Source organism: Amblyraja radiata, chromosome 1, assembly GCF_010909765.2.
Source record: "Amblyraja radiata isolate CabotCenter1 chromosome 1, sAmbRad1.1.pri, whole genome shotgun sequence".
NCBI classification, from domain to species: Eukaryota; Metazoa; Chordata; class Chondrichthyes; order Rajiformes; family Rajidae; genus Amblyraja; species Amblyraja radiata.
Window position 1 is genome coordinate 20,817,207 of NC_045956.1, and position 25,808 is coordinate 20,843,014.

Consider the following 25,808-nt stretch of genomic DNA (forward strand, 5'->3'; position numbering starts at 1 on the left):
GCTCATCCATCCACAGGATAATAATCTTTCCTTTGACTGCACTCCCTGGAGGAATATTCACCACCACTATTCTCCAACCTGGAAAACAGTTCTAGAGGCTTCCCTGATTATGTCTCTGCCCCACACCTACCTTCTCCACCAATTCCTTCTCTGCATTTTCTTAAGCTGTAGAGTGACCATCTCTAACAATGTGCTAACCATGTAACTCTTAGAAAACTTCGCAGGAAAGCTAATTGTTCCACGTTTTTTTTGTTTCGGTACACGTGCATCAATTGCTATGTATCTCCAGCACTTTCTGGATTCTGGTCGATTAGCATCCAGGAGTATGTAATATCCAATCCTGCCCTTTCTTAGCCAATGTTATTGGCATAACTGTACATGACTCCCAGCTTGTCAAAAACACAATGCGATTATCTTCATGCTTAGTAAACCTACCATATAACTCTTGTAAGACTATTTTGTCTCATCCTGCCTAAAACTACTTTTTCTTACTTTCGTGCTATCCATCCAATTCTTGAGGCACCAAATTTATTCTATTTCAGTGTAATATCCCAGTGCCTGTGTCCTTGCCAAAATAGTCTAGCTTCCCCTCAGTATTAGATAAGTTGCTGGTGAGGATATTGGCCCCAGATATTTTAAAGTAAAACCAACTTGATCTGTACAAATTTAGTAGCCTAGGAGCATCATGTAAAGAAAGGAACTGTAGATGCTTGTTTATATCAAAGATAGACACAAAATGCTATGGATCTCAGGGGGGCAGGCAACATCTCTGGAAAAAAAGAATAGATGATGTTTCAGGTCAGAACTCTGCTTCAGACGGAGGAAGCGTTATGTGGACTGAGCATTATGTAGTTTCTCCATGGTGCAAAAGTTCCAAGTCTCAGCTGCTCATCCACAATCCAAGAAAACTTCTCTCCCATTTATAGCTACGATTATTATTAATTTGCTGTCCTGTAAGAACTATTCCTAAACTATAAATAGTCATGGCTGGTTAAGTTAGTCTGGTTATTTTCTTCTTAATTTAACTCTATAGCACCTCCATTTTACAAAATTGCCGTTCTTAATGGGCCATGGATGTTTTCTAAGAGCTCTCTTAGCAGTGTCTAAAGAATGAAGGGTCCTGACCTGAAATATTGGTTATCCATTCCCTCTGCAGATGCTGCCTGACACGCTGACTTACCCTGCACTTTGGGTTTTGTTCAAGATCCCAGTATCTGCAGTCTCCATATCGTTCTTAAGTTTCTTCCAGACTCCATTTATGATCCTTTAGGATTTCTATTGAGGTACCATGTTCCATATTTGGATCAAGTTCCTGTCTCTTACAAATTCTTTATTATTTGGTTTCTGATGGATATATTTCCTCTTTCTGCTATATATTTTTATATGCAGAATAATATTAATAATGCATAATAATAATAATATTGCACATTTGTATTTGCAGAAATCAAGGGATTTAGGTCTATTCTGAGCAACAGCAACCTTTCTCAGTCTTCAAAGACATTCCAAATGTTTATAGATCACTTGTTAATAACTTAAATATCTGAATTTCCACATCTGTATTTTAAAAAATTAAAGACTGCATGGATGAACTACAACAATTGTTCATCCCAGTTTGGCAAAAGAATAAATCAGGGAAGGTAGTGCATCCATGGATAACAAGGGAAATCAGGGATAGTATCAAAACAAAAGAAGAAGCATACAAATTAGCCAGAATATGCAGCCTACCAGAGGACTGGGAGAAATTCAGAGTCCAGCAGAGGAGGACAAAGGGATTAATTAGGAAAGGGAAAATAGATTATGAAAGAAAACTGGCAGGGAACATAAAAACTGACTGCAATTTTTTTTATAGATATGTGAGGAGAAAAAGATTAGTTAAAACAAATGTAGGTCCCTTGCAGTCAGAAACAGGTGAATTGATCATGGGGAACAAGGACAAGGCAGACCAATTGAATAACTACTTTGGTTCTGTCTTCACTAAGGAAGACATAAATAATCTGCCGGAAATAGCAGGGGACTGGGGGTCAAATGAGATGGAGGAACTGAGTGAAACCCAGGTTAGCCGGGAAGTGGTGTTAGGTAAATTGAATGGATTAAAGGCCGATAAATCCCCAGGGCCAGATAAGTTGCATCCCAGAGTACTTAAGGAAGTAGCCCCAGAAATAGTGGGTGCATTAGTGATAGTTTTTCAAAACTCTTTAGATTCTGGAGTAGTTCCTGAGGATTGGAGGGTAGCTAATGTAACCCCACTTTTAAAAAAGGGAGGGAGAGAGAAAACGGGGAATTACAGACCAGTTAGTCTAACATCGGTAGTGGGGAAAATGCTAGAGTCAGTTATTAAAGATGGGATAGCAGCACATTTGGAAAGTGGTGAAATCATTGGACAAAGTCAGCATGGATTTATGAAAGGTAAATCATGTCTGACAAATCTTATAGAATTTTTCGAGGATGTAACTAGTAGAGTGGACAAGGGAGAACCAGTGGATGTGCTATATCTGGACTTTCAGAAGGCTTTCGACAAGGTCCCACATAAGAGATTAGTATGCAAACTCAAAGCACACGGTATTGGGGGTTCAGTATTGATGTGGATAGAGGACTGGCTGGCAGACAGGAAGCAAAGAATAGGAGTAAACGGGTCCTTTTCAGAATGGCAGGCAGTGACTAGTAGGGCACCGCAAGGCTCAGTGCTGGGACCCCAGCTATTTACAATATATATTAATGATCTGGACGAGGGAATTGAATGCATCATCTCCAAGTCTGCGGATGACACGAAGCAGGGGGGCAGTGTTAGCTGTGAGGAGGATGCTAGGAGGTTGCAAGGTGACTTGGATAGGTTGGGTGAGTGGGCAAATGCATGGCAGATGCAGTATAATGTGGATAAATGTGAGGTTATCCACTTTGGTGGCAAAAACAGGAAAGTAGACTATTATCTGAATGGTGGCAGATTAGGAAAAGGGGAGATGCAACGAGACCTGGGTGTCATGGTACACCAGTCATTGAAAGTGGGCATGCAGGTGCAGCAGGCAGTGAAGAAAGCGAATGGTATGTTGGCATTCAAAGCAAGGGGATTTGAGTATAGGAGCAGGGAGTTTCTACTGCAGTTGTACAGGGTCTTGGTGAGACTACACCTGGAGTATTGCGTACAGTTTTGGTCTCCTAATCTGAGGAAAGACATTCTTGCCATAGAGGGAGTGCAGAAAATGTTCACCAGACTGATTCCTGGGATGTCAGGACTTTCATATGAAGAAAGACTGGATAGACTCGGCTTGTACTCGCTAGAATTTAGGAGATTGAGAGGGGATCTTATAGAAACTTACAAAATTCTTAAGGGGTTGGACAGGCTAGATGCAGGAAGATTGCTCCCGATGTTGGGGAAGTCCAGGACAAGGGGTCACAGCTTAAGGATAAGGGGAAAATCCTTTAAAACCGAGATGAGAAGAACTTTTTTCACACAGAGAGTGGTGAATCTGTGGAATTCTCTGCCACAGAAGGTAGTTGAGGCCAGTTCATTGGCTATATTTAAGAGGGAGTTAGATGTGGCCCTTGTGGCTAAGGGGATCAGAGGGTATGGAGAGAAGGCAGGTACAGGATACTGAGTTGGATGATCAGCCATGATCATATTGAATGGCGGTGCAGGCTCGAAGGGCCGAATGGTCTACTCCTGCACCTATTTTCTATGTTTCTATGATAACTTATTGTCCATCATTTCTTTAATTTCCATTTTACACTGCATTGTGTCCCAAATACATATTCCTACAAATGAATATGCATTTAGCTACACTATTTTCAACCAGTATATTTATTTGTGCAATGTTGTTACAAAAAATAACATTATTTCCTTCTAACCTACATTACAATTTGATATCCTATTAGTATCAAATTTTCAGGGAAAGGACTCAAAAGGGCCTAATATTAACTGAGCACAAACCAGGAGCATAAAGATATAAATCAAATTAATTTTCTATCTTTGACAACTTGAATAGTTCCATTCTGAAGTTAAAGACAGGATAAGCATTAAATTCATACACAAGCTAAGTCTGATGGTTCTGTGTTTGATCAGTCATGGAAAGATTGATACCAACGTATTAATGTTCTGTGAAACAAAATTTGGACGACAGATGGCACAATGGGCTAAGTGTTCGGCTGGCGACCGGAAGGTAGCCGGTTCGAATCCCGCTTGGAGTGCATACTGACGTTGTGTCCTTGGGCAAGACACTTCACCCACCTTTGCCTGTGTGTAAATGTGTGTGAGTGATTGGTGGTGGTCGGAGGGGCCGTAGGCGCAGATTGGCAGCCACGCTTCCGTCAGTCTGCCCCAGGGCAGCTGTGGCTACAGAAGTAGCTTACCACCACCGAGTGTGACTGAGGAGTGAATGAATAATGCGATGTAAAGCGCCTTGAGTATTAGAAAGGCGCTATATAAATCCCATCCATTATTATTATTATTAAAATGGGCTAATATGATATAAAATTCATATATTTCCTTTTTTGAATTCAGGTGATATCCCATACTGGATAGTGCGAAACTCATGGGGAGTCGAATGGGGAATTAATGGTTATGTAAACATCAAAATGGGAAGAAATGTTTGTGGTAAGTTCTCAATACCGTTCATTTTAAATGTTATCATTCATTCTGGGAATATGCATTGATGAATTTTTATGCTCGAGAATGGTTATGCTGTTACACAATATCTTCCTAGTTCCGATATTCAGTGTTGGGTATTCCTGCTTGTTCAGTTGAGCACCTGCTGAGAACAAGACCAATTTCCCCCCTTCCACGACATTAAACATACATAATAACATTTAATTGGTGTTGACTCCCTCGTCTGGATTGCTTTTCAAAATGAAGCAATCCAGACAATGTGGGGGACTGACTGTGACATTAGAGAGAGAGAAAGAGACAAAACCTAATCTTCCCTTTCATTACTGAGGCTGGTGCTTCTTTATGTCGTCATGAATTAAAATCTCTTTCATTTAATGTAGATCTTTGATCTAGCAAAGGAGATTCCAGTTATTTAGTAACTGAAGAAGGGTCTCGACCCGAAACGTCACCCATTCCTTCTCTCCAGAGGTGCTGCCTGTCCCGCTGAGTTACTCCCAACTTTTTGTGTCTATCTTTGATTTAAACCAGCATCTGCAGTTCTTTCCTATCCAGTAGTCATAAACCCACACAACCTTGACTGAGAGACAGGGGTGTCCATACCATACCAGGTCTAAAATCTGAACATTACAGAATCGGGGCTTTCGTGGATTAAAGCTCCAGTTTCCATACAGGAGCAATTCCCGGTTAGCTATTTCAAATATCCTTGCACTTGTGACCTCTGAATTAGACAGTTAATGCAAACATTAAGTATATGTATGTTCTTGGAGCTCGTTCTGTGAGCGGCTGGCCCTAATTTAATTCTTTTGGCATCCTGATAGCTGTTAGGAAAGTACTTTTCGGTACTTCCGATCCGAAACATTACCTATCCTTTGTCTCCGGGGATGACCCGCTGAGTTACTCCAGCACTTTGTGTCTTTCTTCGGTATAAACCAGCATCTACAATTGCTCCCTGCACAGGGAAGATACTTTCGTTCCATTCACATTAGTAATATAGTAACCCAGTATCTGAGGTGGTGCACCAGCGTTCAATGTACTTCATCATTCAGTTCCAACCCTCACCCTTCATTCCTCCTTGGTAAATTCCTGTCCATAAAGGTTTCCTCATACGTAGCGCTGTAGACCATTCTTGCTGTTGTGAGCGTGAATTGTCATTGTTTCCTTTCGCTGGTTGGGGTGAGGGGTGTTCAGAAAGTCATCCAAGCAGGCCCTTCATCATTTTATTTCAGTGGGGGCACACCATCAAAGTAGAGAAATAACAAAAATAAATATTGGAAATTATTATGAAAGGAAACTGTTTTTCTGTCTTACTCTTTGCTTTTCTAGGTGTTGCTGATTCAATTGCAGTGGGATTTGTGTGAGAAGAAGCTCCTTTGATGTTTATCTCTCTGATGGCCTCTTACCTCCATCAAAGACGAAGGATATTGATGACAATGAGTCTGGGTTTAACAGTGGAGAATCACGCTGGTCAAAGTACATTCCTCCAAAGGAACCCGTCCTACTTTCTTTGAGTGGAGGAGATTTTGTGGAGAAGGTTCAGGCGGAGTTGCCTCGGGCAGAATTCCCAGTAGCCACTGAGGCCGTTCCATGGAGCTGCTGTGGGCAGAATTCCCAGTAGCCACTGAGGCCGTTGCATGCCTTTGTCCCAAGAGAGTTTCACCTCAAATTTTTGGAACTCTCCGTCAGAGTTTTTCCTGCTACACCAAAAACACATCAGCTCTTGGCACTAGTTTTTGTTCGATACTGCAATTGGGCAAGGTACCTCACAATAGTCCCAGAAAATTGACATCAAGGTGTCTTTGATTGATTGATTATACCTTTAATAATCCTTTACAGGAAATTACAGTGCCACGACAGCTTCAAGACAGACATAACACCACACATTTCCTCAAATGGCTTCCATACTTAACAAGTTAAAATACAAGTTAAAATACAAGTTAAAATACAATTAATTAAAAAAAAGTGCAGTTATTTATGCGCATTATATAACCTTATAGCAGCTGGTAAACAGGACTTCCTATGTCTCTCAGTTTTGCACATTGGTGCAATCAGCCTCTGAAGATGCTGCTCTTGATCACCTTCAGGGCATGGAGTGGGTGAGTGGGGTTGGTCATTATTGAACCCAGTTTGTTCAGAGTTCTGGCCTCTGCCACCTGCTGGACCGTTCGTTGCTCAGCCCCGACCACTGAGCCGGCCTTCCTGATTAGCTTGTCCAGTCTGTTTTTGTCCGCTATGCGGGCGCCATCTCCCCAACAGGCCACAGCAAAAAACTGTTGGGGAGATGGCCTTTGTATTGAATTAGTCAGCTATTAACATTTCCGCTTTATATGCGGGTCTTTGTCTTCAGGAGAAAAGCTATCGTTTAATGACCGTCCCCAATTAGTTTAGGTTAGTTTAGAAATACAGCATAGAAACCGTCCTTTTGGCCCACCATCGATCGATCACCTGTTTATACTAGTTCTATGTTCTCCCACTTTCTCATCTACTCCCTACACACTAGGGGTGATTTACAAAGGCCAACTAAACTACAAACCCACACAACTTTGGGATGTGGAAGGAAACCGGAGCACCGGGAGGAAACCAAGATAATCACAGGGAGAACGTGCGAACTCCACACACACACAGTGACCTCCATATGTCATGTTTTGCTGGCAAAAGACCCGAGTCACATTTGGAATCAGACATGGAATGAGTTCAACCGGCAATCAGTGGACAATTGGCAGATGTTTCTCTGCAGCTCCTTCCTTGGCGAACTTTGTTGCATCTCTGACGTTATTTGCTAGTTTATAATTCAGCACAGCCACCGATAAACTCTTTGTTGTGCAGCCTTCATAAGGTCATAAGGAATAGGAGTAGAATTAGGTCATTTGGCCCATCAAGTCTACCCCTCCATTCAATCATGGCTGATCTATCTCTCCCCCCTAACCCCATTCTCCTGCTTTCTCCCCATTCTCCTGTCTTCATACAATACTGTCTGTTGATTTCTTAGAAAATAATCCACCAGTGGTATCACATTTGTTGCATGACCATGACATACCCAAATGGTGCTATAATAATGATGTTTATATAATGTGCTGCTGTTTCCTCATGGAGGTTGCTGGGACTGTGTTTACCTTTCATTATCAATGTCACTGTTGCCATGGTTCTGACTAGAGAATATTTTAATTGGCTGGTTGGACATTTTTGTTCGGAGCAATGCTGTTGCTAAGGGACAATTGGTAACTTGGTGCATGATTTGGCAGTGTAAAGATGAAAAGACGATAACGGGCAAAACGCACTTTGTGGCCCGGATCCAGCTTTTATACGCTGCCACGGAATGTCTCATCAAAGTAAATGGGTCCTTGATGGCTCCCATTCCTTTCCAGAGAGGAGTACATCAAGGCTGCCCCATGTCTGCCCAACTGTACACCATCTGTGTCGAGCCTTTCCTGAGGCTATTTCGGAGGGAGGTTGGCGGTTCTACGTTAGCCGGACATGGAGGTGGTCCTCTCGGCCTACGCCGACGACGTGCTCCTAATGTTCATCGACCCCGTCAACCTGCTGAGGATGTGCAAGTGCCAATGGGTCTTCTCTGCTACCTCCTCTGCCAGGATCAACTGGGTGAAATGTTTCAGACTCTTGCTGGGTCCTTGGCAGGTGGACTCCCTCCCAGAGGAGATGAGGCCTTTTGCACCACACACCTCCTCTATGTGGGAGTCTACCTGAGTCTCACTGTGGAGACCTGGCTGGCAAACTGGCAGGAGCTAGAAACGAAAGTTGTTTCACGGCTGGGGTGCTGGTCGGGTCTCCTCAGGGTGCTTTCCTACTAGGGCAGGGTGTTGGTCATTAACCAACTGGTGGCCTCCATGCTTTGGTTGATCAGTTTGGTCCCACTGGCTACCTTTGCTGGGATCATCCAGAGGAATTTGGGGGAATTCTTCTGCGGCAACGGAAAGCACTGGGTCTCTGCAGCGGTCCTGAGTCTCCCAATCAAGGAGGGCGGTCAGTCGCTGGTGTGCATTCGCACCCAGGTGGTGGCTCTCCGCCTCAGGACGCTGCAGAGATACCTGTACGCCGAGCGTGCCCCCAGTTGGCACGTGCTGGCGACGCACTTTTTCCAACGGGGCCGCTGCCTTCAAGGAGGCACACGGATACCGGTGATGGACGTCAGCCATGCTGTCCTGCAGAGGATGCCCAGGTTCTACTGGGACCTGCTGAGAGACGAAATTGGTTGCCATCGACCGGGGGCCCCATCCACTGGCGGAGGGCGATGGCCTGGTCGTAAGATCAGCCAGCCCTTGGCCCGCCCCGCCGGGTGTCAGAGAGGCTCGAACGTGTGGAATACTTGTTGGACCCAGGCCCCGGAATCCTTCTCGGGAGCCGATCCCACACCCGGTTCCTCGACACCCTTCATCTCCCTCCGAGACGCAGCGAGGCGTCTCCTGTACGGACTCCTCCTCCACACCCTACACATCCTTGCCCTGGTCCACAGTCCGGACACAAAGTGGTGCCACCCAGTCACGAGCGAGCCCCCCAGTGGAGGTCCCTCTACACTGGGTTTATCCCCCTTTACAACGGGAAACTGGGGTGGATGGTATTACACTGAGGAATCCCATGCAACCTGTTTCTGTGCCGGTTCACAGACTCGCCACTTTTGCGGGTTGGATGAGCCGGTGTTCCACGTACATGTGGAGTGTGTGAGGTTGCACCCCCTGTGCCAATACCTAAAGGGGCTGCTCCTTGCCTTCTGGCTGCACTTCACACCCACCATCCCCATCTTTGGACATCCTGTGCGTAGGGGAGAGGGTAGGGCCGAAGATGTCCTGGTTGGGTTGCTCCTGGACCTGGCCAAGCTGGCCATCCACAAGTCATAGCGCTAAGTGGAAGAGGGCTCTGCCTGAGCCGGCTGCCTGCCCTCGTTGAAATTTATGCCCGCGCTCGCGTGGTACTCGAGAGGGAATACACCCTGTCCACGGGCACCCTGGGGGATTTCCGGGATGCCGATTTTCTGGCAACTGGTGGTCTGACATCTCCTTTAATCCGGACAAAAATATGAGAGCACATTTCGAATCCCCCCACCCCGGATGCCCCCCCTGAGGATGTGGCGCCTAGGCAGAGTGACACAGCCGATCTCGACCTCATCGGGACATCTGCGGCCGATCAGCGGATCGAATTTGCCTCTTGAAACCGGGGTTCTGGAACTCCGGCCCGGCCAGAGCCGGCAGATCCGTTCCCATAGCCAACTTCCGAGGCCAACTTTGCAGGCCAGTATCTTTGCCCTCCCCCCCCCCCCCCCCCAGTGGCCGAGGTGGATCGTTCCAATACCGTTCGACTCCTCTCGGAGGTCGTGACCTCTGTTAGCCCGGCAAAATAGATAATTCGCAAAAGCTCCGGAGCCAACAGTGCCGGAAAATCGGCGGTGGGCCTGTACTCAGTATGATTGTGCCTAACGTATAGCAGGATTATCACTAACCTGTATAAAGAAAATAATTTTACTGTGCTTGGGTACATGCTGTTAATTTAGAACGGGTGCAGAGAAGATTTTAGAGATACAGCGTGGAAAAAATCACTGAGTCCGCACTGACCAACGATTCCCGCACATTAACACGATCCTGCACACACTAGGGACAATCAGGCCAATTAACCGACACACATGTACATCTTTGGAGTATGGGTGGAATCCGACGATCTCAGAAAACCCACGCAGGTCACGGGGAGAACGTGTAAACTCCATGCAGGCAGCACCCATAGTCAGTATCGAACCCGGATCTCTGGCACTGTAAGGCAATGTAAGGCTACTGCTATGCCACCATGTCACCCAGGGTGTTGCCAGGTCAAGGGCCTGAGCTGTAGGGAGAGGTTGAGTAGACTGGGACTCTATTTCCTGGAGCACATAAGGATGAGCAGTGATCTTATAGAGGTGCATAAAATCATGAAAGGAATAGATCAGGTGGACACACAGAGTCTCTTGCCCAGAGTTGTGAAATCTAGAACCAGAGACCATACGTTTAAGGTGAAGGGGGAAAGATTTTATAGGAATCTGAGGGGTAACGCAAAGGGTGTTGGGTATATGGAATGATCTGCCGGAGGAGATAGTTGAGGCAGGGACCATCACACCATTTAAGAAGCAATTAGACAGGTACAGGGATAGGACATGTTTGGAGGGATGTGGGCCAAACGCAGGCAGGTGGGACTAGTGTGGATGGACATGTTGGTCGGTGTGGGCAAGTTCGGCCGAAGGGTCTGTTTCCACACTGTATCACTCTATGATCATATGATAATAAAGTCCCATTGAATTGCTTGTAAAAAGGCAAGAAGCATCAATTTCATGCTTACATTGAAAGCAACCAGCATGGTGTTAACATGCAGAGTGCTCCCTCATCTCTTCAGGGGCTACTGAACATGTCTGCCACATTGTTCTTTTTTCAGTATTTTAAAATGGGTCCAACCATATTGTTGAAGTCATCCTGCATATCTAGCCCCTCATCTTCACGCCAACCATAAATGGCATACTTATATGAATCGGGTCACTGATTTTTGTTCAAGTTTAGAAAATATTTTATTTTTCTTTATTTCAAAGTATCATGTTTCTATTACCTAATAACATTTCATGTTCTTTTAAATAAACTTGTGTTTGAACTTTTAATTGTTTCATTAATTTTATGCAAGTGTTTTTAAATAACTACTTTCTTTGGAGTTTTCAGGTGGCTTTCAGGTATGGTGAGCAATATTTCAGCTGCCTAAAGTCATGCCACTGGTGTACCAGTGTAGGAAGGAACTGCAGATTCTGGTTTAAATAGAAGATAGACACAAAATACTGGAGTAATTCAGCTGGACACGCGGCATCTCTCGAGAGGAATGAGTGACGTTTCGGGTCGTGTCTGTAGAAGGGTTTCGACCCAAAACATCACCCGTTCCTTCTCTCCAGAGATGCTGCCTGTCCTATAGATACATAGATACATAGAAAATAGGTGCAGGAGTAGGCCATTCAGCCCTTCGAGCCTGAACCGCCATTCAATATGATCATGGCTGATCATCCAACTCAGTATCCCGTACCTGCCTTCTCTCCAAACCCCCTGATCCCTTTAGCCACAAGGGCCACATCTAGCTCCCTCTTAAATATAGCCAATGAACTGGCCTCAACTACCCTCTGTGGCAGAGAGTTCCAGAGATTCACCACTCTCTGTGTGAAAAATGATTTTCTCATCTCGGTCTTAAAGGATTGCCCCCTTATCCTTAAGCTGTGACCCCCTTGTCCTGGACTTCCCCAACATCGGGAACAATCTTCCTGCATCTAACCTGTCCAACCCCTTAAGAATTTTGTAAGTTTCTATAAGATCCCCCCTCAATCTCCTAAATTCTAGCGAGTATAAGCCGAGTCTATCCAGTCTTTCTTCATATGAAAGTCCTGACATCCCAGGAATCAGTCTTGTGAACATTCTCTGCACTCCCTCTATGGCAATAATGTCCTTCCTCAGATTTGGAGATCAAAACTGTACGCAAAACTCCAGGTGTGGTCTCACTAAGACCCTGTACAACTGCAGTAGAACCTCCCTGCTCCTATACTCAAATCCTTGTGCTATGAAAGCTAACATACCATTCGCTTTCTTCACTGCCTGCTGCACCTGCATGCCCACTTTCAATGACTGGTGTACCATGACTCTCAGGTCTCGTTGCATCTCCCCTTTTCCTAGTCGGCCACCATTTAGATAATAATCTGCTTTCCTGTTTTTGCCACCAAAGTGGATAACCTCACATTTATCCACATTATACTGCATCTGCCAAACATTTGCCCACTCACCCAGCCTATCCAAGTCACCTTGCAGTCTCCTAGCATCCTCCTCACAGCTAACACTGCCCACCAACTTAGTGTCATCCGCAAACTTGGAGATGTTGCCTTCAATTGCCCTCATCCAGATCATTAATATATATTGTAAATAGCTGGGGTCCCAGCACTGAGCCTTGCGGTCCTGCTGAGTTACTCTAGAATTTTGTGACTTATCTTCACTTCTGTATCTTTTGGAAGGGTTGCATTGCTGAACCTGGCAATAATTGGAGAGCTTCACATTTCCAGTGACTGAGTACATCTATGGATCAGTGTGATCTGGCCAATCATGCAAAATAGCGAGAGAAAATTCTTGAGATACTCAGCAGGTCAGGTAGCATCCATGGAGAGAGAAACATAATTGTTTCAGATTATTGAACTTTCTTAAGACCTTTCATTATCTGAAATTGCTTTCCAAGTATTTGTTGGATGACATGACGCTATTGTGTGCAGTTCTGATCATTCCATTAAAGGAATGATATGGCGTCTGGAGAGGATTCAGCAAAGATTTATCAGAATGCTCTCTGGGTGAGAAGATATTAGGTTGGACAAACTTAAATTGTTTTTTCTGGAGCATCGAAGGCTGAGGGAAAACCTGACTGAAGTATATAAAATTTTGAGAGGCATAGATAGGATAGATTGTCAGAAGCTTTTACCCAGTGTGGAAATGTCAAAGACTAGAGGGCATAGCTTTAAGGTGAGAGGGGCAATGGTTAAAGTTGTGCAGGATACGTTTTTTTTACACAGCGAATGGTGGGTGCCTGGAACGTGCTGCCGGGGTGGTGGTGAAGACCGATATGACAGTGGCATTTAAGAGTTTTGGATTGGGGTGCATGGATATAAAGGAATGGAGCGGCATGAATCAAAAGCAGGCAGAAAAGATTAGCTTGGCACCATATCACAACATTATAAAACACAACATGCCTTCAGCATAAAGCATATTTCAGAATTATGAGAAACCTGGGCAAGTTGAGGCAGGGACTATCTCACATTTAAGAAACAGTTGGCCAGATACATGGATAGGACATGTTTGGAGGGATATGGGCCAAACACAGGCAGGTGGGACTAGTGTAGCTGTGACATGTTGGCTGGTGTGGCCAAGTTGGGCCAAAGGGCCTGTTTCCCCGCTGTATCACTCCATGACTATGACTCTAAGATTGGTTTGTAAAAGTAGACATGTTTGTAGAATAACTATCATACTCCAAATTAGTAAAAATTCTACTTATGGAATTAATTATTACTGCAAAAAAGCTATTGAAGGTAACACAAATAAACAGTCCAATTGATTTAAAATAACTTATTTATACGTTTGAGTTGATTTATAATCTATATTACTAAAAGTCTGTTCTTGACCGCTTTTGGCATTCTGTGCTGCGATTTCCGAGAGAACGCCGCCACCTACGACCATCATTTTTGGCCACCTTGCTCAGAGCCCCCCTCCGCCGTATGTGTTCCGAGGAATTTTCCCGTTGATGAAAAATGACAGAGATATTAATGATTTTACAAAATTCCCCATTCTCTCTGCTGCCCCCGCTGGCGGCAGGGGGGAGGGACTATAAAACCAGGAAGTGGTGTGCCCCAATCAGTCTCTACAACAAGGTCTGAGCTCTGAATGACTGAACAAATGTCTACACAGCTGTGAGTAGGTACCCTTAATTTGGTTTGAAAATGAAAATATGGTTATGGTTAGTTTAAGGAAAAAAGCACTGCCTGCAAATGGTTGTTTGGGTTGAGTAAAAAGGCATTCTCTCTCTCTCTCTCCCTATCCCTCTTTCTTTCTCTTTCTCTCTCCCCCCTGTCTCTCTCCCTTTCTCTCTCTCTCTCCCCTCCTCTCTCCCCCCTCCTCTCTCCCCCCCTCTCCTCTCTCCCCCCCCCCTCCTCTCTCCCCACCCCCTCTCCTCCCCCTCTCCTCTTCCCCCTCCTCTCCCCCCCCCTCCTCTCCCCCCGTTTCCTCTCCCCCCCTCACCTCTCTCCTCCTCTCTCCTCTCCCCTCTCCTTCCCCCCCCTCTCCTCTACCCCCTCTCCTCTACCCCCCCCCCCCTCTCCCCTCCTCTCGCCCCCTCTCCTCTCCCCCACTCACCTCTCTCCCCCCTCTCTCCTCCCCTCTACTCTCCCCCCTCTCCTCTACCCCCCCCTTTCCTCTCCCCCTCTCCTCTCCCCCTCTCCTCTCCTCTCCTCTCCCTCCCCCCTCTCCTCCCCCTCCCCCCTCCTCTCCCCCCTCTCCCCCCTCTCCCCCCTCTCCCCCTCTCTCCTCTCCCCTCTCCTCTTCCCCCTCCTCTCCCCCCACCCCCTCCTCTCCCCCCTCTCCTCTCTCCCCCTCTCTCCTCTCCTTTCCCCCCCTCTCCTCTCCCCCCTCTCCTCTCCCCCCCCCTCCTCTCACCCCCCTCCTCTACCCCCCCTTTCCTCTGCCCCTCTCCTCCTCCCCTCTCCTCTCCCCTCATCCCCTCTCCTCTCCCATTCCCTCTCTCCTCTCCCTCCCCCCTCCTCTCCCCCCCTCTCCTCTCCCCCCCTCACCTCTCTCCCCCTCTCTCCTCTCCCCTCTCCTCTTCCCCCTCCTCTCCCCCCCCCCTCCTCGCCCCCCTCTCCTCTCTCCCCCCTCACCTCTCTCCCCCTCTCTCCTCTCCCCTCTCTCCCCCTCTCCTCTAACCCCCTCTCATCCCCTCCCCCTCTCATCTCCCCCACTCCTCTCCCCTCTCCTCTCCCCCCCTCGTCCTCTCCCTCCCCCCCTCCTCTCCCCCCCTCCTCTCCTCTCCTCCCCTCACCTCTCTCCCCCTCTCTCCTCTCCCCTCTCCTTTCCCCCCCTCTCCTCTCCCCCCTCTCCTCTACCCCCCCTCCTCTCACCCCCCTCACATCCTATAATACACAGAAATAATAATCAATGAAGACATAAAATGGACTCTCACTTTGTTATCACTTGCATTTCACTATCATGCGATCCAATATATACCCCCGAAGTCTTTGTCTGAAGGATCTTGACCCGAAACGTCACCCATTCCTTCTCTCCAGGGATGCTGCCTGTCCCGCTGAGTTACTCCAGCACTTTGTGTCTACCCCCAAAGTCTTTCTCTGTTATGATAGCCAAGTGTTTGCGATTTTGGTTTTAGATCAAGGAGACAATAAAAGCTTCTAAATCTTTTAAACATTGTGCACTTTACTTTCTGAATTATATTCCATGTAAAACATTGAGCTGATTTTGACTTTAATCAGATTCTTCACTGCTGAAGTAGGAGCTATCACAACACTCTGCGGTGTACAGGAATTTGTGGATGGACGATGTCAGCTTTGGAATCCAATGTCTTGGGACCAAGAAGGTTGCGAGATTAAACAGGTCAACAAATACCTTGTACCGGTCACTGAAATAGAGATTGAAAAAGAAATGTACAGTTTGAAATGTCTCTTTTATTGGCTAAAATCACTTTTAAAACAAGATCAAGTTACTGAAATAGTTTATAACAAACCTTGCATAATTACCCTTGCCTATAAAGATTTCCCTAAACATAGTATACATTAGTTAAATGATGATATATATATATATATATATATATATATTCTATACAATATATAAATAATATGAAAATTAATTTAGATTTTCAGAAGGCATTCAACATGGTACTGCACAGGAAGTTCACGTTATAGGAGTAGAATTAGGCCATTCGGCCCATCGAGTCTACTCTGTCATTCAATCATGGCTGATGTCTGCCTCCTAATCCCAATGTCATGCCTTCTCCCCACAACCCTTGCATCCATTCTAATCAAGAATTTGTTTATTTCTGCTGTAAAAATATCCACAGACTTGGCCTCCAGAACCCTCTGTGGCAATGTTCCACAGATTAACTACCCTCTGACTAAAGAAGTTCCAACTCACCTCCTTTCTAAAAGAGCGCCCTTTAATTGAGGCTATGACCTCTGGTCATCAAGGTTGATCAGCAAGGTTCTAGCACCTGGTAGATATACTGATATAGACTCAGAATTGGTAGTGAATAGAAAGCAAAGTGTGGGAATAAAGGAATAATTTGCAGGTAAGGCAATGGGGTAATCGAGGCTTTAGCATTTGTCACAGCTAGTCACAATCTATATGAACAATTTGGCTAAGAGGACCAAATGCCTTTATTTCCATGTTTGCTGAATTCTTAGCTGTTAGCTAATATACATTAATTACCTGTTTGTACATGACATCGTGATGGCTTGGTGCAACAACAGAAAGCAGGGCCTGGGAAGTTTAAGGTTTTAAGTCCCCACCAAAATGTAACCCACTGTGAATGCCTAACCACCTTCACTCCTGAAACATCATTTAATTAATTCAATGTAACTATGTTCAATGAATTGGAAAGTAATTGAAAAATTATGACTATATTAAATTTGTATCAAAGAGCTGACACAATAATTAGACAGGAAAATAACATTTGTTCAAATAGTTCAAATGTTTAGAGGGGGGGGGGTGAATGCAAAACTTGATGTTGAGTCAGTGCAGAGGGTGCACTTTTTTATTGTTTAGAGCAGTAAAACTTTCCATGACAAACTTCTCAGCTACCAAGTTATTCCAGCCAAGAAGAGTAAACTGGTTCCACACCAGCAGGTGTCAGCATTGAGACAGGGCTGTCATCAGGAAAGGAGTGACTTGGTCATTTGCAGGCAGTCACGAACCATTTGGTCGGTTGGGGGATTGTTTCGGGACAGTCATGATAATGTATAGGGTGCAGCTCATAGCAGGAGGGGTAGAGAGCAGGGAAGGGTAACCTATTGGCCTGTCGCACTTAGGCGATTTTTCAGGCGACTGCTGGCAACTGCCAGAGTAGAATACACACACACACACACACACATCGCTTCCTTCACCAACCCGTTATGCAGGCAGTGGGACAGGGCAAGCGGGGGCAGCGCTGTCTGAGTGAAATTCACACGGTGCAAAGCCAAGGTGATACAGACACACAAACAGCGATGAACAGGAAGGTTGGCGCTGTAATTAAGACGGCTAAAGCACAGGGTACGGTAAGTCCTTTAAAAGAGGGAGGGAGAGGGGGTAGAAGGAGGGAGAAGGAGTGAGACAACTTTTAAGAAGCCAGAGATACACGGCTGTGAAGCTCGGCGGACATTTAACATTACCGGTCGGTTATTATTGGTTCTGAAAACTACTGCTTACGGTTTTTTTTCTCCCATTAAGCCAATGAAATTCACCTGTCAGCACTGGCTACAACCAACGAGAACCTCATTCATTTCCCTGTAATGTATTCTCCCTTGTATCCCATGAAATCTTCCCCCACCCCCAAACACACACACACACACACACACACTGTTTCTTCCAACAGCCACATACATTAGAAGCAATTTACAGAGGCCAATTAACCAAACAACAATTCTTCCCTTCCCTCCCGCACCAGCCCCTTCCCGGGCACTTTCCCTTGCAACCGCAAGAGGTGCTACACCTGTCGCTTTACCTCCCCCCTCGACTCCATTCAAGGACCCATGCAGTCATTCCAGGTGCGACAGAGGTTCACCTGCACCTCCTCCAACCTCATCTATTGCATCCCCTGCTCTAGATGTCAGCTGATCTACATCAGTGAGACCAAGCGTAGGCTTGGCGATTGTTTTGCCGAACACCTCCGCTCGGTCCGCCTATAACCAACCTGATCTCCCGGCGGCTCAGCACTTCAACTCCCCCTCCCATTCCGAATCCGACCTCTCTGTCCTGGGCCTCCTCCATGGCCAGAGTGAGCACCACCGGAAATTGGAGGAACAGCAGTCTGCACCCTAGTGGCATAAACATTGAATTCACCAATTTCCGGTAGCCCTTGCTGTCTCCTCCCCTTCTCAGCTCTCCCTCAGCCCTCGGGCTCCTCCTCTTCCTTTTTGCTTTTTCCTTTCTTCTCCCCCCCCCCCCCCCCCCCCCCCCCACACACTCCCCCCCCCCCCCCCCACCCTATATCAATCTGAAGAAGGGTTTCGGCCCGAAACGTTGCCTATTTCCTTCGCTCCTTAGATGCTGCTGCACCCGCTGAGTTTCTCCAGCACCTTTGTCTACCTTCAATTTTCCAGCATCTGCAGTTCCTTCTTAAACCAAACAACCCACATGTTTTTGGAATGAGGGAAGAAATGGGAACAGCAAATGGAGGGATAGGGATCATGTGCAGGCAGATGAAATTAATCTATCTTGGTATCATGTACGCACAGACTCTAAGCCGAAGTTCCTGTTCCTGGGCTGTACTGTTCTATGTTGACGCAGGGATAACCCCAGTGATGGAGATACAAGAGATTACAGATGTTGGAATCTGCAGCAAAAGAAAAGGATAACAGCTGGAACAACTCAGTTTGGCATCTTGGAGAGAAATGGACAGACGACATTTCAAGGCCCCTCAACTAGACGAGGGGGCTCGACCTGAGATGTCAATGGTCCATTTTCCTCCACATATGCTGCTTGACCGTTGAAATTCTCCTGTTGTTCTCCTTTCTCTGCTACATAACCCATCCGATCACAGGTAGAACTTACTAACTCGAAAAGATCATCCACTCATTTATCTCCTCTCTGCCTTGATTATTGCAACCCCCTTTACACTGGCATCAGCCAATCATCCCTTTCCCGCCTGCAATTGGACCAAAACGCCGCAGCGAGACTCCTGACGGGTACCCGAAAAAGGGACCACATCTCCCCGATCCTGGCCTCTCTCCACTGGCTCCCTGTGCGGTTCCGAATCAATTTCAAGCTCCTTCTTTATGTTTACAAAGCCCTTAACGGGCTTGCCCCCACCTACATCAAAAATCTGCTCACCCACCATACCACCTCCAGGTCCCTCAGATCAGCCGACTTTGGGGTTACTGACCATCCCGCGGTCTAGGCATGAGCTCAGGGGCGACCGCACTTTTGTGGTTGCAGCTCCTAGACTATGGAACAGCATCCCTCTTCCCATCAGAACTGGCCCCTCCATCAACTCTTTTAAGTCTAGACTTAAAACCTATTTCTACTCTCAAGCCTTTCTTGAGGTCCTCTGAGGGAGTGTTGTATGTATGTATCTATGTTTGTATTGTTGATCTATGTAGCACTGTTTGTAGCATGTTAGTACCTGCACTGATGTAAAGCACTTTGGTCATCGAGAGTTGTTTTTAAATGTGCTATAGAAATAAAATTGACGACTTGACTTGACCAACTCAACACAGGCAACACTGGAATTAGCAATGAATTCCCGATTACTGAAGACAGCTGCATTATCTGCAGCACTATTTAACTGCAGACATGGGTGTATCACCACAGAATATGGATTTTTTTTGTTGTCAATTTGTAAAAATTCTCGATGTAGACAAATGGAGAACAAGCAATAAATCAGTAAATGTAGAGGGCAAGGTTGACACCATTATGCACAATGACATTAAGTAATCAAAATGAGTTCTACGTTTGCAGGATTAATTGCCCACTCTAAGTTTCACTAATGTATGTGGGTGGTGGAATATAGAGGTAGTCGTAGGGAACGTGGGGAAAACACAATTATACACTGGAGTAATTGGGGGGTTGGTGGTTGGTGTGGGCTGAAGGGCTGAAGGGCCTGTCCTGCATTCATCTTCAAGCAGCGTACATCCTTTCCATCGTCTACAAAGCATAATTCAGGAGAACAGCTCTAAAAATTATTCATCTCATCCACAACAAAGTAGCCCAATTCATCTGTAGTTCATCAATAATCCTAAACATGCATTCCATCCACCGCCAGTTACTGGTACCTAGCTGGATTACTCTGACCACCTCCCACACTCATGATTTGTATCTCCAAGGAAGCCAAGGACACCATTGTATGGGATCACCTTCTCATGCAGGTTCCCCTATACATCACATACCATCCTGGCTTGGAAATACATCACTAATGCCATGAGAACCTAAGGGATTGATTTACAGTAACAGAAGGACTTACTGACACTTTTAACAACATTCCTACCTGCATCCCCACAACACATAAAGGGGGAGCATGAAAAGTCATTTAATCATTGCAGGTCAAAGTATCTGAATTGATGGGAACAGCGAACTCTTCGCAAAGTTGAGTTCAAATCTATGACAATAGACAATAGGTGCAGGTGGAGGCCATTCAGCCCTTTGAGCCAGCACCGCCATTCACAGTGATCATGGCTGATCATCCACAATCAGTACCCCGTTCCTGCCTTCTCCCCATATCCCTTGACTCCGCTATCTTTAAGAGTTCTATCTAACTCTCTGTTGAAAGCATCCAGAGAATTGACCTCCACTGCCTTCTGCAGCAGAGAATTCCACAGATGCACAACTGTCTGGGTGAAATTTCTTTCCTCATCTCCGTTCTAAAAGGCCTACCCCTTATTCTTAAGTTTTGTGATATTTTTAGGTTCTGTACAGTTTCAATCTGACCCTTTCATATTCTGAATCTAAATTGAAACCACATAGAAGACTAACATCTTCTTAGCAGAAACTCCTGCTAGCCAATATTTACATCCGTTCATCCCACAAAGGCAGCGGGGATGGCAGAGGATATCTTTGCTCCAGGATAAAGTAACTGGTGTGGCTATAAAGGGAATTCTGCAATTCTGCACAAGAGACCTGGGTTTGATCCTGACTGCGGGTGCTGACTGCATTGTACGTTCTACCCTTGACCTGTGTGGGTTTCTCTTATTGCTCTGGTTTCCACCCACACTCAAAAGACATACAGGTTGGTAGTCTTATTGGCTCAGTAAAATTGTAAATTGGCCCTTGTGTGTAGAATAGTGTTAGTTTGCGGGGATCGCTGGCCGACGTTGTGCTGTTTCCGCGCTGTATCTCTAAACCAAACTAAACTAATATTAATTGATTGATTACATGATATTGATTCATTAATCAGCTTCAAGCATAATGTCAGTAAAAGTAAGTTATTTATTCTGGAAGATCATTTTGAAACATAAGAGCTTCAAGATGAGTAATGAACTATTCCATGGATGAATGAACTTAAATGAACAGTTCCCTCATAATCCTGTTGTCATTTCTTAAGAGAAATGGAGCAAATTCCAAATGAACAGCTAATTCAATCATTTTGACTAACTTCAACCAAGGAATATAAGCATTGTTTTTAATTACACAGGAATGTATTGTGAATGATTATTAAAAACACCAGTCATCAAACGGGTGGAATGAACATCAGCAGCAAGGGATGTGGTGGAAGTTCTGGGAACGTATTGCCCAAAGCAAGAATGGTATGAAGGCACATTACACACCTATAACAACATTCTGTATAAAACTAACAACAAGGTTTGTGTCAAATAAATAGAGAGAAGCTGCCCATTTTTAGTGGATAGGTAAAGGACTAAGGATCATAGAAATAAATTGATGTTAAAAAATACAAGGCATGTAAGGAGAAAAATATATTAGTCAGATAATGGTTATGATCCAGAACCTGCAATCAGCGAGGGTGCTGAAAATCTATCTGACATCATTTAGTTTAGTTTAGTTTAATTTAGAAATACAGCAGGGAAACATGCCCTTCGGCCCACCGAGTCCGCACCGGCCAGCGATCCCCGAACATCACCATTATCCTACACACACTAAGGACTATTTACATTTATACCAAGCCAATTAACCTAAAAACATGTAAGTCTTTGGTGTTTGGGAGCCCCCACCACAAGTAGCATAGAAATGTTGCAGTAAATGGGGGGTTAGGATTGGCTTCGAGAGGCGCGGTCTGATTGAAAGAGGAGAGAGAATAATGTCGATGCCCTTGTATTATGTTTGACTTGTATTAACCATCTGTTGTTGAATAAGATTAACATAAACAAAAAAGTAAGTTATGACTAATGAAATAATTAATACCCATGTGGTAGATTGTAGTTAGAGGAAAACATATAGTCAAGGACAAAGTATATTTTCGTATAGATGTGTCTAACAGAAAATAAAAGTTGTTTACTGCACAGTAAAACTGTCGGCTAATTCTGCTGTGAAGTCCGAGAACTGGTGAGCAGTTTAACAGCCGCCATCTCCCCATGATATTGCATGTTGTTGTCTCTGTACTGTACACTGACAATGACAATTAAAGTTGAATCTAAATCTGAATGATATCATGCAATAAAGTCTCTTGAAACAAACCTCAAAGTCACCACTTTTCCTTTAATTTCCCTCTGTTAATTTCTTCCACAGCTTGGTATAATTGTAAATTGTCCCTAGTGTGTGTAGGATAGTGTAAGTGTGTATGGATCACTGGTCGGCACAGACTCAGTGGGCCGAAGGGCCTATTTCCGGGCTGTATTGCTAAACGAATATGGCAATGAATCAGAAATAGCAAGATCACACTCACACCTGTGGGAGGAGCAATATTGGAGTTGAGTAGATAGTGTGGTATTGATAGAGGTTTTGATTTATATTTGTCCTGTATGCTGACATACAGTGAAATACTTAGTTCTGGTTACTGTTCGGGTAGATCATGCCATACACAAGTACGTCAAGTGATGTATAAGAGAAAGTAAACATTTAGTTTAGTTTAGAGATACAGGGCAGAAACAGATCCTTCAGTCCACCGAGTCCAAGCCGACCAGCGTTCCCCGCACATTAACACCAAAGATCCTATAGGGAGCAAGGTAGACCACTCCTGCGAAATACAATGGACAGTAGGCACCGGAGCGTAACTTCCATCATTTCAGTAACCCCGGCCCGTCGCAACGCTGAGTGTAATGAGCGTTGCGGGGGAACAGTTTATGTGTTTTTAATTTTTTTTTTTTATTTTCTATTGAAACGGCACATTCCTTGTACAGGGAGAAATTGCAGATGCTGGTTTAAACCGAAGACAGACACAAAAGGCAGGAGTAAATCAGCGGATCAGGCAGCATCTCTGGAGAGGACTAGGTGATATTTCGGGTCAACTTTTTCGATAGCTGCCATTGACCCGTTTGATATCATCCTTCGCCCTGCTCGTGATGTCGCCCTGCACCGCCCTGCACGTGATGTCGCCCAGCCCGAGGGAGCATAGCGACCGGGGGGGGGGGGGTTGGGGGGAGGAGGGTGCCCCCTCCCATTGGTACGGAACATTTGCATTTTTCAGCTTGAAATTGTGTAATATGATGCATACTGTAGCGAGTCTTTTAACTTACACTTGAATGCAATATATATGCTTTAAATTGGATTGGAGCGTTTTTGAAAGGGGGGAGGCTGTGCGATCACTGATCACTTGCCTTGGGGGTACCCGGTGAGGGAGTGGAGCAACCAAGTGAGGAGAGGGTGTGGAAGAAGGGTGTCCCCCCTCCCAGGGTAGGAACTTTTTGAAATTTGATGTATTAAAATCATGTTTTAGTGCACTGTAGAAGTATGATTTCAATGTTTTTTGTATGAAGCATTTTTAAGAAGTAACTTTTTAAGGGGTAACTTTATCCACACAAAGGGTGATGGGTGTATGGAACAAGCTGCCAGAGGAGGTAGTTGAGGCAGGAACCATCCCAACATTTAAGAAAAAGTTAGACTGATACATGGATAGGACAGGTTTGGAGGTATGGACCAAAAGCAGGTAGCGTAGCTGGGACATGTTGGCGGGTGTGGGCAAGTTCGGCCGAAGGGCCTGTTTTCACACTGTATCACTCTATGACTACATTATACCTCCACCATGCATGAATGCTTCAAAATTAAGTGATCGAGTTTTATTGCCATATACTCAAGCATTGAAACATAGAAAATAGGTGCAGGAATAGGCCATCGGCCCTTCGAGCCAGCACTGCCATTCAATATGATCATGGCTATTCATCTAAAATCAGTACCTCTTTCCTGTTTTTTCCCCATAAACCCTTGATGTCGTTAGCCCCAAGAACTAAATGTAACTCTCTCTTGAAAACATCCAGTGAATTGGCCTGCACTGCCTTCTGTGGCAGAGAATTCCACAGATTCACAGCTATAAAGAGGGTGGCATGGTGGTGCAGCGGTATAATTGCAGCCTTACAGTGCCAGAGACCCGGATTTGATCCTGACTATGGGTGCTGTCCGTACGGTTTGTACATTCTCCACGTGACCGCGTGGGTTTTACCCAAGTGCTCTGGTTTTCCCCCACATTCCAAAGATTACAATTTATAGGTTAATTGGCTTTGATAAAGATTGTAAATTGTCCCTAATGTGGAGGATAGTGTTAATCAAAGATCCTAGATGGCCCACTCCTAGAGCAAGATGGCCCACTCTGCTAAAAAGCCGTAGTAGGTGATGGAAAATCTTCAGCGCCATTTGCGTAACCGGCTTCCATCAGCGGAATAGGTGACCAAAGATCTTTGTAGGTGACATTTTGGGTCGAGGTCCTTCTTCAGACTGAGTCAGGGGAAAGAGGAGCAAGAGATATACACGGTACTAAGGCCAAATGAATGGAAGATATGCCTATATCTCCCATTTCCCTTTCCCTTGACTGTCAGTCTGAGGAAGGGTCTCAACCCGAAATATCCACCCATGCCGCTCTCTTTCATCCGTCTGTCCGCGCATTCGCTCGCTCTTGGTTCCGGCGCTTCTCCCCTCAGACTCCGCCAAACACACACACACACACACACACACACACACACACACACACACACACCAGGGCTGCCAACTCTCACGCTTTGAGCGTGAGACTCACGCCCTCAAGCAAACTCTCACGCCCTCACGCTGATCAGAAATTTCTCACGTTCAATGGTGAGAAATTTTGTGATCAACGAAAATGTCAAAACTCGGATAAACTGCATGGTACGCGGGTGTTGGGGAGAGAGGGGGAGGGGAGAGAGAGGGGGAAAGAGAGGGGGGTTGAGAGGAGAGAGAGCGGAAGAGCCGGGGAGAGGGGGAGAGGGGGAGAGAGAGAGGGGAGAGAGAGGGGGATGAGAGTGAGGTGGGAGGGAGAGAGAGAGGGGAGAGAAAGAGAGGTGGAGAGAGAGGGGAGAGAGAGAGGGGGGAGAGGGAGAGGGGGATAGAGAGGCAGGGCTGCCAACTCCCATGCATTGAGCGTGAGAATCACGCATTTCACCAAATTCTCACGCTGATCACAACTTTCTCTCGCTCTGTTGTGAGAAATTCTGTGATCAATGAAAATTTCAAAACTCATATCAACTGCATGGGCCGCGGGTGTTGGAAGCAGAAGCAGCGGCGGGGACAGATGCGGACGGGGAGCAGGGCTGGAGAGTGTTTGCCAGGCTGGCGAGTCGCACACTGCAGCTCCAGCCATGGAGCAGCCTCAGTGCAAGAGTCCCGGGCTGTTGGAGGCGTCGAAGCGTTGCGCCGCTGCCGTGAGAGTCTCTGTGACGAATTTGCCCAGGTGACCGGCATGGATCAGGCTGCAGCTCGGTGCATCCTGGAGGACAACCAGTGGCTGCTGGAAGTAAGTACCAAGCACTGGGTAGATACGGTGGAAGAAAGTGGACTTCAAATGGGGGTGGTTGGTGAAAGCATCCTGCTTGCCTGCTAGATTTTCACTTACTGTAACTGCAGGAAAAATGTTCCCGATGTTGGGG

The 25,808-nt window shown here is 45.7% G+C and overlaps 2 protein-coding genes across 2 annotated transcripts in view; one reads left to right on the top strand and one right to left on the bottom strand.

The window, feature by feature from the left end:
* Window positions 1–7,097, top strand: part of ctso (cathepsin O) — a 31,044-nt gene extending 23,947 nt beyond the window's left edge. Inside the window, exons 7-9 of the mRNA XM_033018586.1 lie at window positions 4,496–4,588; window positions 5,924–6,392; window positions 6,879–7,097. Coding sequence (XP_032874477.1) covers window positions 4,496–4,588; window positions 5,924–5,958 — 128 coding nt within the window. The 3' untranslated portion in view covers window positions 5,959–6,392; window positions 6,879–7,097. The remainder of the gene's footprint in view (window positions 1–4,495; window positions 4,589–5,923; window positions 6,393–6,878) is intronic.
* An 8,373-nt stretch (window positions 7,098–15,470) lies between these two features.
* The window catches only part of tdo2 (tryptophan 2,3-dioxygenase), a 60,374-nt gene continuing 50,036 nt past the window's right edge, over window positions 15,471–25,808 (bottom strand). Inside the window, exon 12 of the mRNA XM_033018608.1 lies at window positions 15,471–15,754. Coding sequence (XP_032874499.1) covers window positions 15,601–15,754 — 154 coding nt within the window. The 3' untranslated portion in view covers window positions 15,471–15,600. The remainder of the gene's footprint in view (window positions 15,755–25,808) is intronic.